Below are 17,105 nucleotides of genomic sequence, written 5' to 3'. Positions count from 1 at the left end.
GATACAAGAAAAAGAAGATGAATCACTGTGTAAGATCCTAAGGAAGATAGAAAGGAATGACATCAAGACCACAGTGGCTATCTCTTCCACTTGCAAACTTAAATTCTGATATGGATAGATCATTTGGCATTGATCTCAGTGAAGAGAGAATAACCTGGAAATTATGACCTAATCAAGTAAAAAACCTAGTTTCTATTTCTCTGAAAAAGACTTAATGCAGATGAGAACGAAAAGGGAACAGCATATACAATGTCAGTTCTCAAGAGAAGTTGCTGGGTGTTAGTGAAAGTGAAAGTCTCTCAGTCGTGTCTGACTCTTTGAGACTCCGTGGACTATAGCCTGCCAGGCTCCTCTGTCCATGGAATTTTCCAGGCCAGAATACTGGAGTGAGTAGCTGTTCCCTTCTCTATGGGATCTTCCCAACCCAGGGATCAAACTCAGTCTCCTGCATTGTACACGGATTCTCTGCCATCTTGAGCTATCAGGGAAGCCCAGTGAAACTGCTGCTGCTGTTAAGTCGCTTCAGCCGTGTCCGACTCTGTGCGACCCCATAGACGGCCGCCCACCAGGCTCCCCCGTCCCTGGGATTCTCCAGGCAAGAACACTGGAGTGGGTTGCCATTTCCTTCTCCAAGGCATGAAAGTAAAGTTGCTCAGTCATGTCCGACTCTTCGAGACCCCATGGACTGCAGCCTACCAGGCTCCTCTGTCCATGGATTTTCCAGGCAAGAGTACTGGAGTGGGATGCCATTGCCTTCTCCAGGTGATAGTGTTACACCATTCCAAATTTATACCTTCCCTTGCGCTTACTATCTCTGAATAGACTCCTTACCTCCCAGACCCACTTAGCAAAATCTTCTCAGGCTTTCAGGTCTAGAATAAGTCCCACTTCTCATAATTCTCAAAGTGGAAGACTCACAGATATCTCGGTGCACACATCCACGTAATTCAAAAATTAATCTGAATTAAGCTTCTGGGTCTCTGAACATTTTCAGAAAGGGAAAGGAAGTGCTCCCTCTCATGAAGCTGCACAGTCCACTCCTCCACAGCTCACACCATTATAAGGTACTTTTTTACTACTGGGCTGAAACCTGATGACTTGGAACTTTTACCAACTGTGGCTTCTACAGTTTAAGAAAATGTCTGCATGAATGCTAAGTCACTTCAGTCGTGTCTGACTTATTGCAACCCTATGTACTGTAGCCCACCAGGCTCTTCTGTCCATGGGATTCTCCAGGCAAGAGTACTAGAGTGTGTTGCATGCCCTCCTCCAGAGGATCTTCCCCACCCAGGGATCAAACCTGTGGCTCCTGCATTTTGATAGGCAGGTTCTTTACCAAGAGTGCCACCTGGGAAGCCCAAGGAAATGTTTACTCCTTACAAAACAGTCCTTCAGTATTTGAAAAATGTCATGAGGTCTTCTAAAAATTTAACACCAGTTCTTCAATCATTCTGACCTGACAATTTCCAAATTCCTCTCAGTTCTGATAAGCCTTCCACACATGCCTGAACATGTCTTGTCCAGAACTGAACATAAAACTCTTCAGTAGCTTAATAACCAGAACAGAGTAGAAACACTAACTTCCTTGACCTGGACACTAAGTTTCTATATTACATCCTAAAATAGTATCACAGAGGCAGTTTTTTGTGTTTTTTTTTTTTTTTCCAGGTATGTTTTTAAAGTAGCCATGTCACACATCTGATTCAACAGAGAAAGAAGCTAACTAACACCCAAAGAAATTTTCAAACAATATTAATACAATCTTCCTAGCTAGTACCTGGGCTTCCCTGGTGACTTAGTGGTAAAGAATATGCCTGCCAATGCAGGAGACACAGATTCGATCCTTGGGTTGGGAAGATCTCCTGGTGAAGGAAATGCCAACCCACTCCAAAATCCTTGCCTGGGAAATTCCATGAATAGAGGCGCTTGGCAAGCTGTAATCCATGGAGTCACAAAAGAGTTGGAGACAACTTAGCAAGTAAACAACATCAGCCAGTACCTAGATACAGTAGAATTGAGCTCAAATTGAAAGCTGCTATTAATCAAATTCACCAATGGATATAAAAAGTACCCAGAAATTTTTAAGCTGTTCAAACAAGAACAGTAGAATGTTGATACTTGTTAAAGTTTGGTTAGGTATACATGAGGGTTCATTGTACTATTCTGTCTGTGTTTGAAATTTTTCTGAACAAGATTTTTTATTGAGGTACATATAGTTAAATTACAATGCTGTGTTAGTTTCAAGTGTACAGCTAAGTGACTTAGTCATACACATATATGCATTTAAGACTTTTAAGTAAATATTTAACAAGAATCTCTGTACAGATCTTTCTATAAACCTTCTGTGCCTCCATGGTGTAATATATGCTGTTTCTGGAATCTTCCTCCAAATAAAAAAAACCCTGTCTCTCCACAAAACTGAGTTTAACTATTACTTCTGTCACAGTTAGCCTAGCAAAACACTAAGCAAACAGAGGGTGACCATAAATGCTTACCAAAGTCAATGAAAAACCTTTTCAAGAGTTGGTTTACCAAAGGTCACAGAGCTCATAAGCAGAGGTGAGACTAAAATCCACTAATCTTGAGTCCAAATCTAATTACCTTTCCATTTCCCCTACTGCTTGATGGCAACATAAAAAGCAGTTGGATCAAAAAAAAGGTTTTTCTCTTGGCCTGCTGCTGCTGCTGCTAAGTCGCTTCAGTCGTGTCCGACTCTGTGCGACCCCATAGACGGCAGCCCACCAGGCTCCCCCGTCCCTGGGATTCTCCAGGCAAGAACACTGGAGTGGGTTGCCATTTCCTTCTCCAATGCATGAAAGTGAAAAGTGAAAAGGAAGTCGCTCAGTCCTGTCCCACTCTTAGCGACCCCATGGACTGCAGCCTACCAGGCTCCTCCGTCCATGGGATTTTCCAGGCAAGAGTACTGGAGTGGGGTCTCTTGGCCTAGTACTCATTTTACTGAACCAGTGTTTGCTGTGCGAACACCCAACGCAAATAACAGCGTTCTCTTTTCCCCACTAGATGCGTGGAAGGAAGAAGAGGCAAGAGAGAGGAAAAAGGAAGAAAAATTACAGATATTATGCCAAGGGGAAGTTGGGGATTTCCTCATAATGGGATCTTTCTATAAAGAAGGCTAAACGCCAAAGAATTGATGCCTTTCGAACTGTGGTGCTGGAAAACACTCTTGAGAGTTCATTGGACAGCCAGATCAAACCAGTCTATCCCTAAAGGAAATCAACCGTGAATATTCATTAGGAGTGATGCTGAATTGAAGCTCCAATACTTTGGCCACCTGATGCGAAGAGCCGACTCCTTGGAAAAGACCCTGATCCTGGGAAAGACTGAGGGCAGGAGAAGGGGAGACAGAGGATGAGAAGGTTGGATAGCATCACTGACTCAGTGGACATGAGTTTGAGCTAACTCTGGGACACAGTGGAGGACAGCGAAGCCTGGAGTAGTGCAGCCCATGGGGTCGCAAAGTCGGACACGACTGAGTGACTCAACAACTCAAGTAATAGAGAACTCCTCTCTACCTTAGACCAAGAAATGGCGACTCACTCACTCATGCACTCAACATGCCTTGCACGCATCACTGCAGACATCTGACCACAAGCTCCCTGCCTAGCGAACTCCGAACTTAACAGCAGTTAACTTTAATACTACATTCAGATCTCTTGAAAGAAGCGGCGGTAATCAAGTTTTCAAAGTCAGGCTCCCAGCCTGTAGGTCTCAGCCCCTCTCCACCACCTCTAGGCTGGCAGCCCCCAACTTTCTGTGGGTCACAGCATCTCTCCAGGTTAGGCGCCCGCACACTCACCGCGCGCTAAGAGCCGCACCTGAGCTTCAGTCTTCCCTCCTACTCCTCCCTCCCAGGCTTACGTCATCCCGGAGCGCCGGGGACGCCGAGACAAAGCTGTTAACGGTACTTCCTCGTCACGTGACGGGTTACGCCCTGCTTGCGCGTGGTCCCTCCCCCTCCGGCCGCGGTCGCGATTACGCTCTCTGCGGCCTGCCCGCTGTCGGCCGAAGACGCAGCGCCGAACGGGACCGAAGGAGCTCTAGGCCAAAGGGGTGAGACAGCTAAGTTCCTGGGACCTTTCACCGCCTAAAGCCGGCGAGAGGAAATGAAACAGGCGCGCACCGGCGGAGGAGGGAGGGAACTAGCGGAAGGTGTCATGGCGGCCGTGCTCTGGGGTCACGTGTCCCGCAGACCCGCCTTCATACTTCCGGTCACGTGCCCTCAGAGTTCTCGCAGCCAGCGATGGAGGCGAGACCCCCTGGTAACAGAGGCGGTGGCGGCGGCGGCGGCTACTGGGTTTCAGCCTCTTTCCCGCAGCGTCTCTAAGAAGCTCAGCGGAACTCGACTCGACCCAGCGCAGTAACTTACTCCCTGCCCAGGGCCGTCTCCCACCTGGTAAGTTTAGACCGAAAAATGGGGTGGACGGTTGGGTGATGAGCTGACAGGCCTGGGGGCCGCAGGACGGCACGGTATCTGCCCCTTTTTCCTGTATCCCTGTCGCCGTTGCTGCAATTCCCAATTCTGCTGTCGGTTAGCCGTTTATTATAATGAAGAGAGGAAGAGGCGACTCCTAATCTGCCTGTCTATAGGAAGCCAACTCCTCCACTGAAAGCAGGGACTCAAAGATGTACCCGAAGCTGGGATAAGACTTGGCTCATGAGGGTGAAGGACGTGGAGGCCTCTCTCTGGCTGAGGAGCCCTTCCCGTTAGAAAATGTGCTATTGAGTCTTTCGGTTTCTGTAAGGGAAAAGCTTTCATCTTAGTTCCACACTCCTTTTGCTTCGCTTGTCAATTCCTGTCCCTCTTAAAACGACCTTAACACGTGTGCCAGTTCACCCCATCCCCGCCACTCACACACCAAGTTTTGATCTATGCCCAACTTGTTCATGTTTAAGCACCAACACATGGAAATATATAGTTATTTTAGAAATTCTCAAAGCCTAAATTGTGTAAGGAAGTGTTTTCGGTTGACTCTTAAACACCTGTTTTAGGGTCTATAAAAAGAGGGAGGGGGAGGTGTGACGGGAGGAAAGAGATAAAAACTTAACCTTTTGCCCATTAACAGACCCAGTTTTAAAAACATACCAAAACTGTGTGGTTTAAAGTATACCTTGCAGTAAGTACTGACTCCATAAGGAAGTGGAACAATTTTTCCTAGTGAATTCTTACCAGAAACCCCAGACATATAAAGCAACATGCCATGGTGGAATTGCATTTGGGAGCACCCATCCTACCCACTTAGCCTCCCCTCTTGGAACACAGTTTGAAAATCACTGAACTCGACTTTGGTAACTAAAGCAAGGTTGCCAACCCTAAGGTAGATTTTGAAAAATCAAAGGTAGAAAAATGAAATGGAGAGGTCACAGCAGAGGGGAAGGTAACCTCTAGTATCAGGTTTATGGCATACAAAAGAACTAGGCTCTAGAACGAACTTTGTGTCCTTTAGCTGACCAAAATCCCTGGTTTGGAAAAGAGGGAGAGGTAATTTGGAGCCATTAAACCTGTTCTGCTACTCTCACTCAGCCAACACGTAGCAGTGCAGCAGATTTAAAGATTTGAGTCTCTTCTGCGTGGTGTAATAAGTACCTCAGTTCAGTTCAGTCGTATGGTAGTGCTAATGTGGAAAAAAAATCACAAACGCAGAGAGAGCTGTTTACTAGGAAGGTTGATGCAAAGACAGGAATTGGCTAAAAACAGTGCACCAGACAATCAGCTTCAGTCAGTTGTGGCTGCTTCCTGTACCTCCTGCCCTAAAGGCTTATATCTTCTTCCTGATGGTCTGTCTGTACATCTTTTAGCCCTGCTTTTCTGTGCTGCTGGTTTTCCCCTCACCATCAGAAGTTGTCAGGTGTACCTTGAGCTTTCCAAGCATTTTGCCCACTGTTTCTACTCCGTGGATACTGCTACTGGAAGTGTCTTTAGTCGTTTCCTGCTTTCTGCACTTTGATTACCAGCTGATTGCTCTCCTCTCACTTTTGGCATCCTCCTGTTGTCGGCATGCAGTATTTATTAGTGGATACAAGCCTCACTTCCCTCTGTCTTGCATCTCTGTGGCATTTCCTCCGCCTCCCTCTCCCTGCACTGCTGTAAAATGAAAAAGTGCTTGGTCTTAAAATTGCTACCTCAGTTTTTCCATTTAATGTCCTCCTTACATATGTGACTATCCTTAAAACAGTACATTTTGGTCACTCTGTACATACTTCCAAGGTCTTATTCCCTGTAGTGCTGAATTGTTAACATTTTTTAGGATTGCCTGACGGCAAGCAGCATTCCAGATCTCCATTTTGTATGCTGGCAGACACAGAAGCACTTTCTCTAATAATCCTCTTTTTAGAGAGTGATACGGAATTTATTTCATGTGTCGCTTGTTTTGTTTTCCTGCACCATTTATCTCTCACATTGGAAAGGGAATGGAAATGCAGAGATACAGGATGTAGGAAATGGAAAGTTAAAGATTTCTGCCAAACAGTTTCAAATTCTTCTTATCCTTTTTTACTTATAAGCCAGTTATTGGAATCTGTGAGGAAAGGTACTCTGCTCTGTAAATTGAGTTCCTGGAGTTTATTCCAGAATGTATGTACAAAGGTTTCTTGTTTCTTAACCAAGATCGTATTCTTTTAACAGCAGAGATCTTGCATAGATGTCACAGGTGCTTATTGGACTGTTGCCTCAGGCTTAAATATGCTGCTGGGCTCTGTATTGCCATGAACAACATATGCAGCCTCTGCCCTTCTTTGTGAAGCTTGCAGTCTTGCCAGGAGATAGAAGTTAAAGAGTTAACTTTAAAAATTAATTACAGTAGTGGTAAGTGCTGTAAAGAGAAGAACAGGAAACCTTGCCTGGTGACTTTGAAACTTGGAGGAGACCAAAAAATGAGTACAAGCAAGTTGATGGAAAGGGAGGAGACTGTGTCAAGGCCCAGTGCAAGTAAATATTTAACTGCAAGTGAATTAACGTCTTTGCTGGAGGATTTTGCTATTTAAAGCAGTCTTGTGGCAGATTATTTCATAAAATAATCTTTTAAGTAAAGCTAGATCTTCATCAAGCTGCTTTATTTAAATGTAACGGCATCAGTATTTTTCCTAAACAAAATATTCTGTGGCTCTTACAGAGTTCTACTAGAAAGATCTTTTTGCCTCCCCAAGGAGCCACCTTCAGGAAAAATCTAGAAATCTTAGACGCCATTGCAGGATGGTACCACTGGTTCTGTTAAACTTCCTAAAGCTGGTCCTTCTATAGTTAACAGAGGTACTGCAGATGAGCAGGGAAATTTGCCAAGCAAGTTATCTGTAAGACAATCAACTAGTTATTCCCAGTGTTCAGTGACTTGTCTCTGATGCATTTTAAAGCTCCCTCTAAATGGATTTTAATATGAATGGTTTTACCTTTTGTTTTTCCAAATTGATTTAAAGTAGCCAACTAATAGTTCCTTTAATCTAATTTATCCTCCACTCTACAGTTCCTATGTCTTCATTCATCTTTCTTCCTTACCGTCCCATCTCAGAAAAGTTTTTCTGTTCTTTTCCAAAGCTAACACTTTTACTTGTGCCTGTAAGCCCAGTTAATTGGGGACTTTCTCTATCAGCTGTCCTTGCTTTTCCTCCATACATGGACATACTGTCATTATTTGCTTGTCACCCTCCACACACCCTCCCCACATGTCTTTCTCAGATTTTAATTCATGTTTCCTAAAACATGGTTCCTGTGGTATGGAGTTTAATTTTACAAAGTATAGGTAAGTTTTTAAAATTTTTGTAATAATTTGTTATAATATTAATGTAAAAATATTTAATGGTTCCATAGATGTTATAAAAATTACTATAAGTTAAAGTTTTAATACTAAATAAAAATAATATTACAAAACTTGAAAATAACAGTTGTTCTAATTCTTAGCACACTAACTACCTGTAACATTTTCCCATGTTACCTTATAGATACAGTTTGATAGATCATAAACTCTTGGAAAGACTTTTTTTTTTTTTTTTTTTTTAGGTATTTAGTTACTTGACGGCACTGGGTCTTAGTTGCGGCATGTGCGATCTAGTTCCCTGACCAGGGATCAAATCTGGCCCCCCTGCATTGGGAACCCAGAGTCTTAACCACTGGACCACCAGGGAAGTCCCTGGAAAGACATTTTTAATAACTTTTTCTCGTTACAAAATACAGTGTTTATTGTAGATAGTCAAGAAAACAAAAAGAACATTCAAATCATCTGTAGTCCTGTCACCACAGGTAACCACTATTAAATTGGGTATATGTCTCCCCTGTCATATATATTTGCAGGGTAGCGTAATGGAACTCCAAGGTCAGACTGACCCAGATTCAAACCCAGTTCTACTTCTTGATGCTTTGGGAAAGCTTCTGGGTTTCTTAGACCCAGTTTCCTTTATCTGCAGAATGGAACTAATAATAGAATCTACCTCAGGATTGTTAACTGGGGACTCAAAGAGATAATAAAGAACTTAGCCCAGTTGCTGGCATGTATTACAAGCATTCAATAAATTTTAGATAGGTTTTTTAAAATTTAAGAATATATAATCAAACTAGGGTTTTTTGCTTGTTTTGAGCACCTAATGGAATCTTTTTAATGTCGTTAAATAGTCCTTAAGGGACTTCCCTGGCAGTCCAGTGGTTAGGCAGTGTGCTTTCACTGCCGATGGCCGAGGTTCGATCCCTGGTCAGGGAACTTAAATCCCACATGCCATAGCACAACCAAAAAAGGGAAAAACCAAAAAAACATTTATTTAAAACCATGGTTTTTCAAACTTTGTAAGCAACAGTAATCAAAATCTCAGGAGGACATCAAATAAGTAAATCAGTTAAAAGATGGCATTAAGAATTTTGATCCTTTATCATATATGATGTATATTAAAGCTGGAGGTTGTAAAGTAACATGGGAAAATGCTTTCAATCACAAGTAAACAAGATGATTAACTTGGGGCATTTTTTTAAATCCTTTCTGGCTACTTGACTTAATGAAGCTCAGTCCCAGCATTTATAAATGCCTGCATAATCCAGACTGTCTTTACCTGCATGACTTATCGGCACCTCAGACTCATTTTCAGAGCTGAATTGCTTGTCTTCACTTACAAACTTGTTTTTTCTTCTAACTGTCTCAGTAAATGGCATTGCTGTACTCCTGTCAGCAACACCTAGAAGTGGGGTGTGAGTAAGCAGCTCTGACATCTTCAGTACAATATCTGTTAATTCTGCTTCCTCAGTACTCCTCCTCGTCTCTTCCTCTCCATTCTCACTGCCCCCCGCCTGCTTCAGACCCTTCTGGTCCCTCTCTTCAGTCTCTCTCATGTTGTCTTAGATTAATTTCCTAAAATACAAATTGGTCCCCCATTTTAATCTTTTAGAAGTTTTCTGTTGTCAACCACACAGTGGGGTATTTTCCATTGTCTGCCTCCATCTTAACTCTTCAATTTCATATCCCACTGATCCCCATTATGAATTTTGTGCTACATCCAGAGCAAACTAGTAACCATCCCTGGCCCCAATCTTTGCTCCAAGCCATTCCCTTTGATTACAGTGCTTATTTTCTTTTCTCTGTCAAAACCCTCATTTAAGACCCAATTCATGAATTACTTATATGTTAAAAAAAAAACAAAACTACTGAATCATGTAATAATATGGTGAATTTCAAAAAGCCAAAAATGAAAGCATACATACTGCATGATTCCATTTCCAATGAAATCCTGGAACAGAGAAAAACTAACCTGTGGTGATAGGAATCAAAACAGTTGCTGGAGGGTGGGAGGAAGAGAACAGACTAGAAAGGGACGTGAGAAAACTTAGCAGGGCGATGGAAATGTTCTCTCTCTAGTTTTGGGTAATGGTACATGGTCATAAACAGCTGTCAAAATGCATCAAACAGAACACCTAAGAACTATGCATTTTATTGTTAATTATAACTGCGTATTTCTTAGTTGCCCTAAGGTATCTATGACAAAGCCTCTTGTGTGAAGAAATTAAGTGCCTGAGTCCTAAATCAGAATGTTTGTTTAATCTCCCTGAACTTCACATTCTAATTTGTATAGACTCACATGCCTATCTTGCTCGCTAGACTGGAAGCTTTCTGAAAGCAGAAATTGCCACTGGCAGACATTTGTCATAATCCCTAGACTCCTTGGCTCAGTACAGAACTATTGAATAAATGTGTTCACACTGACTCTTTTCCACTTGGGGGTGGAGTAACCTGTAAGGAAACTTACGAAAGGGAAGATCTAATCAAAATTCAGGTAGTAAACTTCAGAGAAATTAAAAGTTCAGTCTTTTTTTAACTTGTGTTTTTGATATTTAAATCACTGCCTCAGTGAATAAGAAATATACAATAAAGCTTCACTTGTTTGCTCAGACTTAATTCTTATGACACCTGTGTATGTTAACTTGTCTGAAATTATAACTTATACCTGAACAAGTAAATCTTTTTAAGCTATATTTTAAGTCATTGCTTTGAGAATGAAAACTAAAGTCATAACTTCACCAGAAATGGCATATACGCCCTTTGTGCTACCAGTTTCCCCATCCCAGCCCATGGCAGACGTCGTCGGTTGTGGCATCTTTCTTGCTGAACCCAGACTCGTTCTAGATAACCACACTCAAGGCGCTAGGCTTTGGGTTGGGTGGTTCAGAATCCCAGAATTGGGGAGAAATTGGGGGAATCTCCAGGCAAACGTTTCCTAGGTAACAGATTAGCCATATACAAATGAAACTAGCAGTTGAAGACCTTTGATTGTTAAAAGATGTGGGAAATAGTATCTGAAGTGTTAAGTGTTAAATTATTTCAGTTTTATTTTTAAGCACACAGAAACTTAGACCAAGTTTTTAGATCTAGGAGTGGTTTTAGGAAGGCTGCACAAACGCTGTGGCTCTTGGTTTTTTCAGTTGGAACAGTTTGAATTATCCAGCAGTATAATTCTAAAGTTCTACAATTCCAAGAATAGGTTATAGACCACAAATTTGTAGTCAAATCATACATTTAAGATTTAAGAATATAACTGAGGAAAATAAAAATCAAAAATACTTTGATTAGCATATGTACAAACGGTTTGAAAACTGGCAGGTGTGTCAGTTTTAATTGTTGTATAAATTCACACCTGTGGTATGAGCAAAATGAAATTTAATTTTAAAGGAATAGTGCAATACTTCAACTTTGAATGAGGGAAACGACTTTTCTTTCCCTTGTTACTCATTTTAGATTTAGAAGGGACTCAAAATCAAATCCAACCCTAATTGAGATGTGAAATCTTTCTTTTTTTTTTTTAGCACCTTCTAGCCGTCATGGCAACTTCATCTGAAGAAGTTTTGTTGATTGTAAAGAAGGTGCGACAGAAGAAGCAGGATGGAGCTCTGTACCTCATGGCAGAAAGAATTGCTTGGGCACCTGAAGGCAAAGATAGATTTACCATCAGCCATATGTATGCAGATATCAAATGTAAGTCAGCCATACTAAGGTGTGATACATGTTGTTTTTGTTAGTAATTTTTTAAGGAGACAGCTTATACAATCTTGGTGGATTTTCTATTGTAATGTCAAAAAAGCAATTGTATTGACGTAATTACAAAGTGGGGTCACTGAATGTACATTCTATCACCTGCTTTTCTGAAGTAATAGAGTATGTACAACTTCACATGTGTAAATCTATCTCATGTAAAGATCTCCACACATACTTTCTTTTTAAGAATCGCCTAACAGTCCACTGAATGGATTTAGTCGTTTATTTCACATATTGAAGGACGTTTAGGAAGTTTCCAGAATTTTGTTATTAAAGGCAGTGTTGTAGTATTGACCTGTGCACTAACGTCTTTTTGAGTAGGTCATATGTATGGGATACACCTCTTCAGTGGACTTACTGGTTCAAATGGTTCATGCATTTAAAATCGTGATAGATGATGCCTGATTGCCCTTAATAAAATTGTATCATTTAAGTAAAGTTATCTAATCTTTGGTAATGTGGCCATCATCTATTGAGAAAATAAGCTGTTTTATATAAAATGTAGATGGGAGAAATTCAGAGCATAATATATTTATATCCTTTTTATGATTTTCAAGTATGAAAGCTAACATCAAAACCCCTTCTCTTTTCCAATTAAATTAACTTTGAATTTATTACCCAAAGGGTATGGCACTTTGTGGCTCAATAATTAAGTTTAAAGGCACCAAGTGAATCCTGAGATTTAGAACCTTTACTCTGAAAGGGGTTTCTGCAGTTCACCTAACTAAAAGATCTTGAATAGGAGGCACCCCAAGGAAACAAAGCCCTTGACAAATTGTGGTATCTTAACTGTAACCATTAATATGAATTCATTTATCTTCCTGGATATGAGATTCTTCTCCTAGATAAACTCCTTGGCAGATTTCAAGAAATATGACACCTTAAAACATAGGTAGTCCTCAACTTGCGAGAGGTCCGTATACAAAGGTCCTTTGTATATGAACAGTTCCCCAAAGGGCTTACCTCTAATTTGCTGCTGGAAAGAACCAAGATCTTCATCTTTCTCCCCTGAAATAACTTAGTATCTTAATTTCCAAAAGGAAATACTGTTTAAAATTCATAATATTAATAATTCAGTACTGCCTGAGCTGTCTGGTCTTTGTCCACTCTCCTGCCAACACTGCTTCCATTTAAAACTTTGTTTCTGTGGAGAAATGCCTCATTATCTTGCAAACTAGCATTGGTTCTTCTGTAGCCTCACGAAATAGGAACTGCCTGTATTAGCACTTGTCTTAAACGGGAAGCCTGCTGTATAGAGAACATGCCTATCCCCTATGTTGGGAGGAGAGCACATACCAAAATCTAGATGTGCATGAAAACAGTTTTCATTTTAAGTTGAATATTTGAAAGAATGCTCATTTCTGAAAGAAGTCATTGAAAGTTTTCAGTAATAACGTTACTAAGGTAAAAATTAGCAATTATGTTAGTTTAAAAACTTCAGAAGTAGGCCTCTCAGGCACGAACTAAGGTAGAGCGAAAATAAAGCAACGACTAAGAAAAGATACCTAGGAAGGAGTGATAGTTTGTTTTGGAGGAATAGAATAGTAGAAGAGGCTGGCTGACAGTGTAAATGACTTCATATTGCTGCTTTTAGCAGTAAGGTATTTTATCTAAACTGTTGGTTTGGAAGTAACATCTTCATTGGAAACATTTCTCTTTATTTAAGTGTTAGTAGATTGCTTTACACGGAGAAGGCAATGGCACCCCACTCCAGTACTCTTGCCTGGAAAATCCCATGGATGGAGGAGCCTGGTGGGCTGCAGTCCATGAGGTCTCGAGTCGGACACAACTGAGCGACTTCACTTTCACTTTTCACTTTCATGCCTTGGAGAAGGAAATGGCAACCCACTCCAGCGTTCTTGCCTGGAGAATCCCAGGGATGGGGGAGCCTGGTGGGCTGCTGTCTATGGGGTCGCACAGAGTCGGACACGACTGAAGCGACGCAGCAGCAGCAGCAGATTGCTTTACAAGGAGCTCTTAGTTATGTGTTCACACTACCATGAGTCACGAATTTAGTGAGACAAAGCCCCTTCATCTGTTTCCCTTATGAAGAAGACAAGCCATGAGGCCCACTTTTTAAGAATACAGGATTTCTATTATGGAGGTATATTTTGACATTTCCAGCCCCAGTTTATATCGAAAATCTTCAAAGTTACAGAAAAGTTTAAAGAATGGTGCAGTATATATCTGTAATTATATCCCATCTAAGTGTTGTTATTTTGCCATATTTGATATGGCAAAATATGTGCATACACTTTGACTGCTCATAACATTATGACACCAGGAGAATTTTAATAAATACCCGTACCGCTGTTGGATTGTTTTCCCCAGTTGTCCTATCTGGTGTAGGTTCATGTATGTAGTTGTAGTCTCTGTAGTCTCTTCTTTAGGAGTATGGATTTGTAGAATATCATACATTCTGATTATATCAGATCAAGGTTTTATTTAATTATTTCCTGTATTTCTTATAAACTAAAAGTCAAGTCTACAGCCTTGATTATACTGAAGTTAAACATTTTCAGCAAGAAGAGCATCTAAGTGGCAGTGTTCTGTCACCTCAGAAAGCCCATAGTGTCGGGTTGTTCATTTTTAATGGGGCTAAGTTCAATTGTTTGGTTAAAGTGTTGACACCTGATCTCCAAATGTAAAATTACATATTTCCCTTTGCAGTTAGTAAATAAGCCATGAACTATATTTTGGAGTTTAATTGTGACAAATCATTTTTATTAATGATAATGTCAGGTGGAAGCAGCTGTTGGTGGATTCAGGACTCCTGAGTTGGCTGTTCAGAAAGCTTTAAAGAAATCTGCTCAGTTGAGTGGAAACAAAAGCCCTTTAGCATCCAGAGGTGGAATAGTGGGTAAGACATGCCACACAAAAACAGTACTATAGAAGGAACCTGAGTGTTACCAGTGAATTTGTTGAACCGTGCTCTGGTGATATGCAATTATTTGAAAAGAGTGGATTTCTTTTCAAGCATCAAGATTGGAATAGGGCAACTAAAACCCAAAGAAATCCCAAGTCTTCTTGGGATGAGAAGTAACTTATTGTGTGACTGTTGGCACAGTGCGAGTGTCCTCATCTAACTAGCCTCATGCTTCTCTTTAGGCCAGAAAATCAGTCCAGAAGGAAAAGCGAAAATTCAGCTTCAACTGGTCCTGCATGCAGGGGACACAACTAACTTCCATTTTTCCAATGAAAGCACAGCAGTGAAAGAGCGAGATGCAGTGAAAGACCTTCTTCAGCAACTGCTCCCCAAATTCAAGAGGAAAGCAAATAAGGAACTGGAAGAGAAGAACAGGTGAAGGAGGAAAAGAACAACCTTTTAAAGAGACACTAGGTTCTTACCAGTCAAGTAGCAGTTTGTTATTCTCACCCTTTGTGCTTTGACAGTGTAGTCTAGGAAAGTATAGGCTTTGTTATCTTTACCTCTGTGTTTGGTTTGTTTTTGTTTTAATTGGAGGAAAATTGCTTTACAATGTTGTGTTGCTTTTTGCTGTACAACAATGCAAATCAGCCATAATTATACATGTATCCCCTCCCTGTTAAACCCATCTACAGGGAAGGAATGGACATGCAGATGTAGAGAATGAACTTGTGGACACAGTTGGGGAAGGAGAGAGTAGGACGAGTGGAGAAAGTAGCGTCAACATACGTACAGCATCTTGTGTAAATAGCTAGTGGGAAGCAGCTGAATGACATAGGAGCTCAATTTGGTGCTCAGTATGTTTGGTTCTTAACTTCAGCATCTTAACTACCTTTGGCTTTCAGCAAATGTGATGAATTAGGAGTTAAACTACTGCCTCGAGCCTAATATCAGATTAGGAGCAAAACTGTAATTCAAAGATGCCAAGGTCCCTTAATTCTCTGTCACAGAGAAGATTCTAAGAAGTGTGTTTGTGATTGAGAAACCTGAAAAAAGTCATACTGTGTAACAGTTTAGAAAACATCTAAAATAACAGGAATTTCTGGGCCTTCCTGGCAGTCCAGTGTTAAGAATCGACGCTTCCATTGCTGGGGCATAGATGCAATACCTGCTCAGGAACTAAGACCCTACATGCAGCATGGTATGGTCAAATAAATAAATAAATTTAAAATACTGAGAATTTCTGACAAGATGAATTATCTTTCTGTACTTATAGCTCCGAGTGTTTATCACCATGAAAAGCGTAGTTGATAGAAAATCCCTCTTCCCATTCAGCTTTTCGTGAAAGAAAGCACAGTACAGTACAAATGCAGCCTTTGTGTCCCTGGAACATAGGGATGAATAGGACCAAATCCAGGCCCTCAAAGACTTGAGCCTTTGCTGCTTCAACTGCCTTCCAGTTATCTGCACTGGATTTCTTCCTCCAAAAATGTGTTTTTGCTTTTAATTACTAACGAAGTAAAGGACCTTTGCCATTCAATCATCACGAAATGAAAATTGGGTGTTTTGTGTAGCTAAGGTCTTTTTAGAATGCTACCTAAATGGTGTTTTATTCTAAAAGTTCAATATGTTGATATATTCTATCACCAGAATGCTGCAAGAAGATCCTGTTTTGTTTCAGCTTTATAAAGATCTTGTTGTGAGTCAGGTCATCAGTGCTGAGGAATTCTGGGCCAATCGTTTAAATGTGAACGCAGCAGAGAGTTCTTCCACGTCTAATCATAAGCAGGATGTTGGCATTTCTGCAGCATTTCTGGTATGTGACCCTTCTACATTTCTAAGGAGGAAAAAAACTGGTATATGTGCTAATGATGCCATTTTCTGTAAAATTTAGTATTTCCTTAAATTAACAGATACTTCAGTAGCCATGATACTCTTCTAAAATGGACTTTTGAAAATGAATCTTTTAGCAATTGGATTAATGCTTATTTCCCCTAATACTTTTAAAGTAAGGGCTTTCAGATATCTTTTTTTCCTTTTTTAATGATTTCAATATTTTACTTATAATGCAAGTTTAAATGTAAAATGACCATCATGTTATTAAAAAAGTAAAATTTGGGAACTTCTCTGGCAGCCCAGTGGTTTAAAACTCTGCACTTAAAATGCAGGGGGCACTGGTTCAGTTCCTGGTCAGGGAGGTAAGACCTCACATGCCATGTCACATGATCAAAAAGTTTAAAAAAAAATTTTTTTTAATAAAGATTTGTAAAATGTATCTTGAAAAGAAAGTTGAGAATAACGTATGTGTGGAATTAGAAGGTGAGTTTCAGTCTATACTCTGGTAAAACCAAAGCATTATTTATACACTTAACAAAAATCTCAGTACCAGTTACATGTTTGGCATCTTTCTGGGTGCTTAGCAGTGAATTGAATTAATAAGGCCTTTCTTAAAACAATCAGATAATATGTTGTAACCAAATAGTTAAATATTTCGTAACTGTAAGCTTTATGTTAAATTTCCACTAGGTATCTGCCTTTGGCCACATTTAAATGTGTCTGTTTGACCATGTTGTATTTTCAGAAACATAGATTTTACTGGTCACTAAAGTTATGTGAAGCAGGTCAGATTTATTTGACCCATCTCTATGCCAAAAGAAAAGGCAAAGGATTTGTCTGTCTCTGTATTTCATTCAGAGACTCTGTTTTTCCTCCTTTCTCCA

General features: G+C 40.5%; 2 protein-coding genes across 5 annotated transcripts in view; one reads left to right on the top strand and one right to left on the bottom strand.

The window, feature by feature from the left end:
- HPS5 (HPS5 biogenesis of lysosomal organelles complex 2 subunit 2) overlaps positions 1–3,965 on the bottom strand; it is a 48,224-nt gene extending 44,259 nt beyond the window's left edge. Inside the window, exon 1 of one of the 4 annotated variants that reach the window (XM_061406255.1) lies at positions 3,880–3,965. The gene's annotated coding sequence lies outside the window, so the exon portion shown is untranslated. Of the gene's footprint in view, positions 1–3,817 lie in introns of all 4 variants that reach the window. The other 3 variants (XM_061406254.1, XM_061406252.1, XM_061406253.1) reach the window with 3 other exon arrangements.
- Positions 3,966–4,323: 358 nt separating this feature from the next.
- GTF2H1 (general transcription factor IIH subunit 1) overlaps positions 4,324–17,105 on the top strand; it is a 29,381-nt gene continuing 16,599 nt past the window's right edge. Inside the window, exons 1-4 of the mRNA XM_061406256.1 lie at positions 4,324–4,414; positions 11,291–11,459; positions 14,628–14,820; positions 16,036–16,201. Of these exons, the coding sequence (XP_061262240.1) occupies positions 11,306–11,459; positions 14,628–14,820; positions 16,036–16,201 (513 nt within the window). The 5' untranslated portion in view covers positions 4,324–4,414; positions 11,291–11,305. The remainder of the gene's footprint in view (positions 4,415–11,290; positions 11,460–14,627; positions 14,821–16,035; positions 16,202–17,105) is intronic.

The sequence above is a fragment of the Bos javanicus genome, chromosome 29 (assembly GCF_032452875.1).
Source record: "Bos javanicus breed banteng chromosome 29, ARS-OSU_banteng_1.0, whole genome shotgun sequence".
NCBI lineage: Eukaryota > Metazoa > Chordata > Mammalia > Artiodactyla > Bovidae > Bos > Bos javanicus.
This window is presented reverse-complemented; position numbering and strand designations above follow the sequence as displayed.